This window comes from Dryobates pubescens, chromosome 20, assembly GCF_014839835.1.
Source record: "Dryobates pubescens isolate bDryPub1 chromosome 20, bDryPub1.pri, whole genome shotgun sequence".
In the NCBI taxonomy this organism is placed as follows: Eukaryota; Metazoa; Chordata; class Aves; order Piciformes; family Picidae; genus Dryobates; species Dryobates pubescens.
Window position 1 is genome coordinate 20,889,192 of NC_071631.1, and position 12,422 is coordinate 20,901,613.

The 12,422-nt window shown below is 48.3% G+C and overlaps 1 protein-coding gene across 1 annotated transcript in view; it reads left to right on the forward strand.

Annotated features, from left to right (window-relative positions):
* Positions 1–4,685: 4,685 nt before the first annotated feature.
* The window catches only part of GLP2R (glucagon like peptide 2 receptor), a 54,878-nt gene continuing 47,141 nt past the window's right edge, over positions 4,686–12,422 (forward strand). Inside the window, exon 1 of the mRNA XM_009908784.2 lies at positions 4,686–4,790. Coding sequence (XP_009907086.2) covers positions 4,686–4,790 — 105 coding nt within the window. The remainder of the gene's footprint in view (positions 4,791–12,422) is intronic.

Below are 12,422 nucleotides of genomic sequence, written 5' to 3' on the forward strand. Positions count from 1 at the left end.
TTAAGCTGAGCAGCAGATGGAATCAAGCAGAGGGAAACTCTCCACTTCTAAGCAAAGAAGCAGGTAAAATCTTGTGGTTCCAAAGGTTTCAGTGAGCACTGATTGAATTTGATACAGAGCTGTGAATCTTACTATAAAGACATTGTTTTAGGAGATAAACCCCCATGATAGCCTGGAGCACTGCACAGCAGTACAGCACTTCCCAAGAATGCCTGGAATGTGACAGCATTTGTTCCAACTTCCACTAGTGACAAATGAAAGTAAAAAGTTAGATGACTTTGATGGCCCTGGGCTGCTTCCAGTCTTGCTGTCACCACTTAGCTCACCTGCACTGGTGACCATCAGGTCCAGTATCACATCCCCTATGGTAGGGCTGTCCATTGCTTGGCTCAAGAAGTTATTCTCCATGCATGTCAGGAGTCTCCTGCTTGGCCTGCAGCTCACTTTGCTACTTTCCCAGCAGATGTCAGGGTGGTTGAAATCCTCCAGCAGGACGAGAAGCCTGCAAGTGTGAAGCCTCCTGTAGCTGCAGTAAAAAGCTTTGTCAACAGGCATCCCTTGATCATGATTTAAGGGATTTAAAGGATTGAAGGGGAAAAAAGAGGCTGCATCACCTCTGGAAGGAGGGGAAGGCTTCTCCAGGTATGTTCAAGGAAGTGGTTAGATTATGTAGGAATAAAATTAGAGAGGCAAAGGCCCAGCTGGAACTGAAGCTGAACACCTCTGTGAGAGACAACAAAAAGCATTGTTACAAATACATTAACACTAAAAAGAAGGGCAAGAAGAACCTCCACTCCTTACTGGACCTGGAGGGAACACTGTGACTGAAGATGAGGCAAAGGCTGAGGTCCTGAACACCTTCTTTGCCTCAATGTTTAACAGCAAGGCAGGAGTTCAGGACCAGTGGCCTCCTGAGCTGGGCCATGGGGTCAGGGAGCAGTGTGATGCCCTGGAAATCCATGAGGAATTAGTTGGGGACCTGCTGAGCCACTTGGACACTCACAAGTCCATGGGACAGGATGGGATCCATCCTAGGGTGCTGAGAGAGCTGGCAGATGAGCTACCAAGCCGCTCTCCATCATTTTCCTCCAGTCCTGGCTCACTGGAGAGGTCCCAGATGACTGAAACTGGCCAATGTGGTCCCCATCCACAAGAAGGGACGGATGGAGGAACCTGGAAACTCCAGGCCTGGCAGCCTGACCTCAGTGCCAGGGAAAGTGATGGAGCAGATTATCCTGGGGGCAATAACTGAGCACCTGAAGGATGGCCAAGGGCTCAGGCCCAGCCAACAGGGATTTAGGAAGAGCAGGTCCTGCCTCTCCAACCTGATCTCCTTCTATGCCCAGATGACTGCCTGGTGGATGTGGGGCAGGCTGTGGATGTGGTCTGCCTGGACTGCAGCAAGGCCTTTGACACCGTCCCCCACAGTAAACTGCTGGCTAAGCTGTCAGCTCATGGCTGGGACAGCAGCTCTGAGCTGGGTTAGGAACTGGCTGGAGGCTGAGCCCAGAGAGTGGTGGTGAATGGTGCCACAGCCAGCTGGCAGCCAGGCACCAGTGGTGTGCCCCAGGGATCAGTGCTGGGCCCCATGCTCTTTAATATCTTCATTGATGATCTGGATGAGGGGGTTGAGTCAGTCATCAGCAAGTTTGCAGATGACACCAAGCTGGGAGCAGATGTTGGTCAGTTAGAGGGCAGAAGGGCTCTGCAGAGGGACCTCGACCGACTGGACAGATGGGCAGAGGCCAACAGGATGGCATTCAACAAGTCCAAGTGCCAGGGGCTGCACTTTGGCCACAGCAACCCCATTCAGAGCTACAGGCTGGGGTCAGAGTGGCTGAGAGCTGCCAAACAGAGAGGGACCTGGGGGTGCTGATTGACAGCTGCCTGAACATGAGCCAGCAGTGTGCCCAGGTGGCCAAGAAGGCCAATGGCATCCTGGACTGCATGAGGAATAGTGTGGCCAGCAGGAGCAGGGAAGTCATTGTGCCCCTAGCACAAGCCCTATGAGGAGAGGCTGAGGGAGCTGGGATTGTTTAGCCTGCAGAAGAGGAGGCTCAGGGGTGACCTCATTGCCCTCTACAACTACCTGAAAGGTGGTTGTAGACAGGAAGGGGTTGGTCTCTTCTCCCAGGCAACCAGCACCAGAACAAGGGGACACAGTCTCAAGCTGTGCCAGGAGAGGTTTAGACTCGAGGTGAGGAGAAAGTTCTTCACCGAGCGAGTCGTTCGTCACTGGGATGTGCTGCCCAGGGAGGTGGTGGAGTCCCCATCCCTGGAGGTGTTCAAGAGGGGATTGGATGTGGCACTTGGTGCCATGGTCTAGCCATGAGGTCTGTGGTGACAGGCTGGACTCAATGATCTTTGAGGTCTCTTCCAACCTTTGTGATACTGTGATACTATGATGATCTGGAAGACATCCACCACAAGGTTCCCTGTGTTACCTCTTACCCATAAGCTTTTGGCCTGTTTGTGGCTGTTCTTCAGAGAGAGTTCCTCACTCTCTATCCATTTCCTGATGTAGGGCAGTGCCTCCATCCCTCCTTCCTCTCATGTCTCTTCTGAGCAGTCTGTAGCCATTGGTAGCTGCAGTGCACTCGTGGGTTAAATCCTACCAAGTTTCAGTAATGGCAAATGGTTGTCATAGCTTTCTAGCAGCAAGGTGGCTTCCAGCTCAGGTTGCTCCAGAGGAGCTTTAATTTGGACATTAGGAAAATTTTCTTCACTGAAAATGTTGTCAAGCCCTGGAACAGGCTGCCCAGGAAGGGAGGCATTTGAAAGGCATGCAGGAATGGTGCTGAGGGACACAGTTTAGCAGTTGACTTGGTAGTGTTAGGTGAGTGGTTGGACACAGTGGTCTTAAGGGTCTTTTCCAGCCTGGGAGTCAGTACTGGGCCCAGTGCTATTCAATATATTCATCAAAGACCTGGATGAGAGCACCAGAGAGCACTGTCAGCAATCTGCAGACAACACAAAACCAGGTGGAGTGACTGACACAGAAGGGTTGTGCTGCCCTTCAGTGACACTTAGACAGGCTGAGAGTTGGGCAATGACAAACTGAATGAAATTCAACAGGGGCAAGTGTAGAGTCTTGCACCTGGGAAAGAACAACCCCATGGAGAAGTATAAGGACTGACCTGCTGGAGAGCAGTGAAGGGGAAAAGGACCTGGGGGTCATGGTGGATTGGAGGTTGACCATGGAACAGCAATGTGCTCCTCTGGCCAAGAAGGCCAATGGCAGCCTGGGGTGGAGTAGAAGGGCTGTGGTTAGTAGGTCAAGAGAAGCTCTCCTGCCCTTCTCCTCTGCCCTGGTGAGGCCACATCTGGAATATTGTGTTCAGTGCTGGGCCACTCAGGTCAAGGACCTCAGAGAACTGCTTGAAAGAGTCCAGCACAGATCCACAAAGATGCTGCAGGCAGAGGAACATCTTCCTTAGGAGGAGAGCCTGAGGCAGCTGAGGGCTCTGTAGCTTGGAGAGGAGGAACCTGAGGGTGACCTCATTGCATCTGATAAAGCTGTGCAGGGTGAGTGCCCAGAGGCTGGAGCCAGGCTCTGCTGGGGGATGCCCAATGCCAGCACAAGGGGCAGTGGTGGAAGCTGAGGCAGAGGAAGTTGCATGGAAACAGGAGGAAAATGTTTTCCCTGTGAGGGTGCCAGAGCCCTGGAGCAGGCTGCCCAGGGGGGTTGTGGAGTCTCCTTCTCTGGAGATATTCAAATCCCACCTGAAGGTGTTCCTGTGTGACCCTGCTCTGGCAGGGGGTTGGACTGGATGAGCTTTTGAGGTCCCTTCCAGCCCCTAACATTCTGTGATTCTGTAAATGGTTCTGTGCTTCTATGAACAGCCTCAAGTTTCATTTCTATTGGAAATCAAGGAGGCAACAACTTAGCTCTCCATGCTGAAAACTCCAAACATAGCAATCATAAGCCAGATCCTAAAGTTATTGCATTGTAAGTGCTTTTTATCCCCTGAGCCTACACAATGATGTTCTCAGGCTTTTCTCTGCAAGGTGAGCAGTTGCAAACCATTGATTGAAAATGGAAGCTGCAATCCTTTGACAGTTTCTCCAGCTGTGAAAAAAGAAACACACTGGGAAAATTTTAGCTGCCAGTAACATAAGGGTTTGGACATTTAGTTTCCCCCCAGTCTGGCACTCACTGTGTGTATTTGGCAAGGTATGATGAGGTAGTTAAAAGCCTGAGCTGCTTCCTGACAGACAAATCAACCCTGCACAAAGTTTTGGGTTTTGCCTGTGGTCTGGGGCATCTTTTAATGGTTTCCTAAGGTGTATATAAATACATAGAAGTATTTATGGAGCTGGATTGCATTCTTGCAAATAAACCACTGGCAGAATTCCCGTGGTGTTTCAAGGGAACAGGGTTGGCCCTTTAATGTCTTCATGGTTTTCTGACTCCTTATTGGCTACAAGACAAGCCACAGTAAGCAGACATTCTGTGAAGTTTAGAGTGAATTCTCTCTGCACACAACCCAAAATGTAGTTGGAGTCTAGAAAGCTTAGACACGTTCACAGACTTCTCTGATTTGTCAGAAGATTCCTTAAAGAGTTATACTGCTAAAAGAAGATTTTTTCCAACCCCCCTGTTCTTTTTTGTTTGACAGGCTGGGATGATATAACTGATCTTTAGTAGAGTCAAAGAGCAGCACTTTGGGGACAAAGCCATTAAAATGAGCTTGGTGATGCTTTCTGATCTCTGTTCCAGCATGGGAATCTGGTCCAGAATATCTTCTGCACCTGTCAGCTCTGTCATGATATTGCTTCTGATGAAACAGGTAAGCTAATTCTGTCTTTAATAATGGAGAGCATAGGAGTGGATTCCTCTCACAATTAGTATTTTAACTTCAGTAATTAATAATGGAGAGCATAGGAATGGATTCCTCTCACAATTAGTATTTTAACCTCAGTAATTAATAATGGAGAGCATAGCAGTGGATTCCTCTACTTTTGTAATTAATAATGGAGAGCATAGGAGTGGATTCCTCTCACAATTAGTATTTTAACCTCAGTAATTAATAATGGAGAGCATAGGAATGGATTCCTCTCACAATTAGTATTTTAACCTCAGTAATTAATAATGGAGAGCATAGGAATGGATTCCTCTCACAATTAGTATTTTAACTTCAGTAATTAATAATGGAGAGCATAGGAATGGATTCCTCTCACAATTAGTATTTTAACTTCAGTAATTAATAATGGAGAGCATAGGAATGGATTCCTCTCACAATTAGTATTTTAACTTCAGTAATTAATAATGGAGAGCATAGCAGTGGATTCCTCTACTTTTGTGATTAATAATGGAGAGCACAGGAGTGGATTCCTCTCACATGAACATTTTAGCCTGCACAAACAATGGGTTTGGTTTCAAAGGGAGTTCTGACAGAGCTGTTGATTAATAATTAACCATGAGAAATGTTGACTGAGAAGTGGTAGAATTTTGCATTACAACTCAACTCTGTCCAGGTCAGGATTTTCTTCCATTAATGCTCATTCCTACAGTGAGCAGATCGCATTTGCATCCCTTTGGACAATCTCTTTTCAGAGTAACACTGAGCAGGATTGAATGATAGAGATTTTCCCCGTTTTCCTACCAGGTACCAATGCTGTGGAGCACTGTGTTCATTTTCCTCTGCTCTAAACCCAGTGTGCTTGGCTTCTGTAGCACTGTCTCTTTAGGGTTGATCACTGACTCTGGTTATGTGTGAAAGCTGCTCTCAGTGGTTCCCTTCTGCACCTCAGCTTCTTGCAGAAAGCTGAAAAATCTTCATGCAACCTCTTTTACTTCTTGGAGAAAGCTACTAAATTATTTATCTTTCCCCTCCCCTAAATCTATAACCCCCCTGAAATCTTACTTCTATAACCACTAATTTTTTAAGTGAGAGATTTAATGACATAATCTCAGCACCACCGACTTCAAGGAAACGTTTGTGTGTGTGTTAAATCATTACTTACAGGATCTCTTTCATGCTAACACTGAGCAGGATTGAATGATAGAGATTTTCCCTGTTTTCCTACCAGGTACCAATGCTGTGGAGCACTGTGTTCATTTTCCTCTGCTCTAAACCCAGTTTGCTTGGCTTCATTAGCACTGTCCCTTTAGGGTTGATCACTCACTCTGATACATGTGAAAACTGCCCTCAGTGGTTCCCTTCTGCACCTCAGCTTCTTGCAGAAAGCTAGAAAATCTCCATGCAATTTCTACTTTGACTTCTTGTAGGAAGCTACTAAACTATTTACCTTTCCCCCTCCCCCAAATCTACAAACCCCTGAAACCTTACTTCTTTTTCCACATAAAGCCTTTGTCACTATCTTTAATTAAATTAGATATTTAATGACAATATCTCAGTGTAATCAACTTCAAGGAAGTATCTGTGTATGTTTTAAATCATTAGCTTCTATTTATTTATATGAACCTTGGGTTGGATCATTTTACACAGTAATAATGAGCTGGAATAAATGTCAGTTGATCTCTAGAGACTGAGGTGATATTTCTATGAAGTTAGTGTGCATAAGTGCAGCTGGCAGGCTGAGAGCAGTCAGGTATTTCTGTCCACTCACAGAATCACAGAATCAACCAGCTTTTACCTATTACCTAATACCTAACACCTCCAGACAACTCAACCATGGCTCCAAAGTGCCACATCCAATTCCCTCTTGGAGGGATGGCGACTCCACCACCTCCCTGGGCAGCACATCCCAATGGCCAATCTCTCTTGCTGGGAAGAACTTTCTCCTCACCTCCAGCCTAAACTTTTCCTGGCCCAGCTTGAGACTGTGTCCTCTTGTTCTGAAGCTGGTTGCCTGGGAGAAGAGACCAACCCCCACCTGGCTACAACCTCCCTTCAGGGAGTTGGAGAGAGCAATGAGGTCTCCCCTGAGCCTCCTCTTCACTCATCCTCTGTTTAGCTAAGATATCAACAGGGCCAGTGGCTATCTGCTGGAGAGAGCCTAACTGTGTTCTTTGGAGAACTTCTGAGTGTTTGTGTAAAACAGGTTCTGAGTGTTTGTAATAAGAAGAAAAAATATCCTCATGTTTTGGTGTAACTAATACCTGGAGCTTCCCTCATGTCAATGAACAGAGGACAATGAGGAGAGGCTGAGGGAGCTGGGGTTGCTTAGCCTGGAGAAGAGGAGACTCAGGGGTGACCTTATTGCTCTCTACAACTACCTGAAGGGGGGTTGTAGTGAGGCGGAGGTTGGGCTCTTCTCCCAGGCAGCCAGCACCAGAACAAGAGGACACAGTCTCAGGCTGTGCCAGGGGAGGTTTAGGCTGGAGGTTAGGAAGAAGTTCTATACAGAGAGAGTGATTGCCCGTTGGAATGGGCTGCCCGGGGAGGTGGTGGAGTCACCATCATTGGAGGTGTTCAGGAGGAGACTTGCTGGGGTGCTTGGTGCCATGGGTTAGTTGTTTAGGTGGTGTTGGATTGGTTGAGGGGGTGGATGTGATGATCTTGAAGGTCTCTTCCAACCTGGTTGTTTTATTATTATTAAACACAGAACTGAAACAACTCGCAGCCTGACTCTGGCTGACACCTTGACCAAAACTCTGCTTCCATCAAGGCTAGGAGGAAAATCCCCCAACTGCTTCCATGAGATCCAAAATCCACAGGACTATAAACCACAGTTCATGACTTTGCTCACAGTTAGTGACTTTACTCACAGTTCATGACTTTGCTCCCAGCTGACTCCTCTGTCGCAGTGACTGCTGTAACGTGTTGAACACAATGTGTGTTCTGACCCTTTGCATTTTATTTTATATGAATGGAAAAAAAAAAGTCAAGGAATAACAACCACAAACCTCTAGCTCCTTATTTGCTAGCAAATACCTGCACAGCTATGAAAAGTATCATTCAAAACAAAGCAGGATCATAACTGAAAGGAGGAGCAAATATTTCAACTCTTATGTTTCTGATTTATACTTACTGGGGTTTATTGTAAGGTCATAACAGAATAGTCTGAATGAACAGAACTATTTACTGTACTGCATCCAGTTCTGCAGCCCCTATTACAAGAGGGATATGGAGGTGCTGGAAGGTGTCCAGAGAAGGGCCAGGAGGATGAGCAGAGGGCTGGAGCATCTCTCCCATGAGGACAGACTGAAGGAGTTGGGGCTGTTCAGTCTGGAGAAGAGAAGGCTCTGAGGTGACCTCATTGTGGCCTTCCAGTATCTGAAGGGGGCTACAAGAAGGCTGAGGAGGGACTGCTCAGGCTCTCAGGTAGTGATAGGACTAGGGGGAATGGAATGAAGCTGGAGGTGGGGAGATTCAGGCTGGAGGTGAGGAGGAAGTTCTTCCCCATGAGAGTGGTGAAGCCCTGGAATGGGTTGTCCAGGGAGGTGGTTGAGGCCCCATCCCTGGAGGTGTTTAAGCCCAGGCTGGATGAGGCTCTGGCCAGCCTGATGTAGTGTGGGGTGTCCCTGCCCATGGCAGTGGGGTTGGAACTAGATGATCCTTGTGGTCCCTTCCAACCCTGACTGATTCTATGATACTATTTTACCATTAGCTTAGCCTAGGAAAATAAAAGAGTGGGATCCTGATTGTGCTGTGGTCAGTTCACATTTGAACTGCTCTGTTTGCAGCCTTGGAGGTTTATTCTTGTAATCCACCTCTTAAATGAGAGCTTCATGTGGTGTTTGCTGCTGCATCCAACACAATTTTTAAGCAGTGGTATCATCACCTTGCTGCACATCATGGGCTCTAAGCAAACCAATTGAACTGAGAGACTTCCAGGGAAGCCTGACTGAATTTCAGCAGGGCTGAGCTGTGAGGTGAGCAAGGTGCCATGCTTGTAGGCTGAGGCAGCTCATTGCTGCCACTGAAACTTCAGACAGATGGAGTGAAGAAATGTCCAGGAGAAGGCAAAAGGTCACAGACTTTCTGAGCTTCCATCCTGAATGCTGGAATTCAATTTCTTCTGATTTGAGAGTCCTATTTAAATGCTAACTGAAACTGAGATCAAAAGTCATGCTGAGCAGCATGTTGCTATGGTAAGTTTACTTACAAGCTTGCATCTGTAGCAGTGAGGGTGCATGGTAGCTAAATTTGATAGCACTGACTTAGTCCAAAACTTAGATCATAATTAAAGTTCACTGGGCTCTGTGATCACAGGCAGATACTGAGAGCAATTGGTTGGTTCTCCTCAGAACACATCACAACCTTCCACCATACATGGCAAAAGCAGGAAAGGTCTCTACAATCTCAGCAGTGATTGCTGAGCTCCTTGCATTGACCCAGCCTGCAGGTTCTCCTCTTCCCAAGGGAACCTGCACCCTTCTCTGAAGAACAGCTGCACAGGTGTAAGACAGAGAGGCAAGCTTGTCTCTTTGACTTTCTTAATCGAATTCTTTTCACTTAGTAGGACACCAAGGTGTCTCACTTCCTTAATTTCCCCTTCCCTCTTAAGGCCAGTACCTTGTTTCCAGCCCACAGAGTCTGCTTTCTCACTGAACAGGAAATAGTTCTTCAGGGCACTTAATGCCTTACCAGGATGTCCCACAGAGCCACAGAAACCACAGAAACATTCAGGCTGGGAAAGAGCCTCAGGATCTCCAAGTCCAAGCATTAACCCTACTCTACAAGGGTCACCCCTAAACCACAGCCCCAAGCACCACATCCAAAACTCATTTAAACACATCCAGGGTTGGTGACTCCACCACCTCCCTGGGCAGCACATTCCAATGCCTGGAAATGGACCCAAACACCCAGTGAACAGAAAGGATCCCCTCACCCCAAAGGACCCAGGAGTGTGGGGCTCCAGAGGGATTCTGGGGAGCAGGGCCCATGGCAGCACCACTTTGGACCCTTCCTGGCTAGAAGTATAGAAAACAGAAGAGGGTGCAGCAACATTTTGGGACTCTCCTGTTCTTCCCTCTCCACTCCATCTGGAGACTCCTCCATTGCTCCCCAATTTCAGGACCACACTTCCCTAAGGAAACCCACACACACATCATGCCCCCCTTTAAGCAGTTGCCTTTGTCCCCAAATAGGGTCTCCTGCTGATGAGACCACACCAGCCCCAACCCTGGGCTCAGAGATGAGGTTCTGAGGTGCCCCATTGCCAAGCCAAGGTGAGTCCAGCACTAAGCCACTGCTGGACCTCACTGGACTCTTTATTTGACACCTTCAGCAAGGGCAGTGCTCAGGAAGGTGACCTGAAGCTTGTGCAGGGATGAGAGCAGCTGAGAGGAGAAGGCAAAGAAAGGGCAGAGAACAACAAGCAGAGAGCTCAGCAGCACCCCAGGCTCCAGTGGCCTGCAGCAGGGGCTCTCATCCAGGGTGCCAAGGTGCTGGGCACCCACTGGGCTTGGTTGTGGGGGTGCCACTACTGTCTGCTCTCAGTGTCCAGCACAAGACAGACTTGAACCTGCTAGACATGGTCTGGAAGAGAACACAAAGATAATCAGGGGATGGACAATCTCTGCTATCAGGACAGGCTGAGGGAGCTGGGGCTGCCCAGCCTGGAGAAGAGAAGGCCCCAGGGAGACCGCAGAGCATCTCCCCAGCCCCCAAAGGAATGGAATGGAATGGAATGGAATGGAATAGAACAGAATGAACCAGGTTGGAAGAGACCTTTGAGATCATCAAGTCCAACCTATCATCCAACACCATCTGATCAACTAAACCATGGCACCAAGCACCCCATCAAGTCTCCTCCTAAACACCTCCAGTGATGGTGACTCCACCACCTCCCTGGGCAGCACATCTGTGATCAAAATTGCCCTTCAGCTGCCTGCTCCCCTGTTGATTTCTAATAATCTACATACTTTTTAAATTAATATGTTTTAAACTAATATATTCTCCAAACTATATTTCCAATGAACTTTTGAGGTCAGTTGGCAGCTTTAAATTTGAATTTTTATTCCTAAATCAGGTGCAGCTCTGATTTTATATAGGTTTCATTTACTTTTATTTGGGGGTTTGGGTTTGGTGGTTTTTTTTGGTTCTGGTGGGTTTTGGGTTGGTTTGGTTTTGCTTTTGTTTTTTTCTTCACAAATTCTTACACTGGAAACCCAAAAATCTCACAGATGCTTGTGGGCAGGTGTTTGGTATCTGCCTGCAGCTTTGTGGTAGCTGCACAACTACATAAGGAAATGAAGTGAAACTGCCATTTATGCCCAAACTGATGCTTCACACCTCTATCATACTATCAGTCAGGGTTGGAAGGGACCACAAGGAGCATCTAGTTCCAACTCCCCTGCCACAGGCAGGGACACCCCACACTAGATCAGGCTGGCCAGAGCCTCATCCAGCCTGGGCTTAAACACCTCCAGGGCTGGGGCCTCAACCACCTCCCTGGACAACCCATTCCAGGGCTTCACCACTCTCATGGGCAAGAACTTCCTCCTCCCCTCCAGCCTGAATCTCCCCACCTCCAGCTTCATTCCATCCCCCCTAGTCCTATCACTGCCTGAGATCCTGAGCAGTCCCTCCCCAGCCTTCTTGGAGCCCCCTTCAGATACTGGAAGGCCACAATGAGGTCACCTCAGAGCCTTCTCTTCTCCAGACTGAACAGCCCCAACTCCCTCAGTCTGTCCTCAGAGCAGAGCAGCTCCAGCCCTCTGCTCCTCCTCGTGGCCCTTCTCTGGACACCTTCCAGCACCTCCAGATCCCTCTTGCAATAGGGGCTGCAGAACTGGAGGCAGTACTCCAGGTGGGGTCTCCCCAGAGCTGAGCAGAGGGGGAGAATCCCCTCCCTTGCCCTGCTGGCCACACTTCTCTTGCTGCAGCCCAGGATCTGGTTGGCTTTCCGGGCTGCAAGTGCACACTGAGAGCTCCTGGTGAGCTTCTCCTCCCCCAGCACCCCCAAGGCTCTCTCCTCAGGGCTGCTTTCCAGCCAGTCCCTGCCCAGCCTGGATTTGTGCCTGGGATGTCAACCTCATCTCCAGAAACTGATCAAACAAGCAGGGAAGTCCTTCTGCCCCTGTACTCAGTACTGCTTAGGCCACACCTTGAGTACTGTGTCCAGTTCTGGGCTCCTCCAACCCCCTGATCTTTTTTGTGGCCCTTCTCTGGACCTGCTCCATGTCCTTCCTGTACTGTCCAGGGTTCCAGCCCTGGACACAGTACTCGAGGTGATGTCTTCCCAGAGCTGAGCAGAGCAGAGCAGAGCAGAGCAGCAGAATCCCCTCTTGTTAATTTTTGGAGCAGTTAGAGATAAGCAAGTGCACCTGGTTGAGTAGTACAGGAAAAGAAGTATAAAAAAAGAGTAATAAGTAAGAAATTTAACTACTGTTTAAATGAACCCAGCTACTGCTGATACTGCTGTACCTTGTCCAGTTCTGGGCTCCTCAATTTGAGAAGGACATTGAAACACTTGAACATGTCCAGAGAAGGTCAATGAGGCTGGGGAGGGGTCTGGAGCACAGCCCTGTGAGGAGAGGCTGAGGGAGCTGGGGTTGTTTAGCCTGG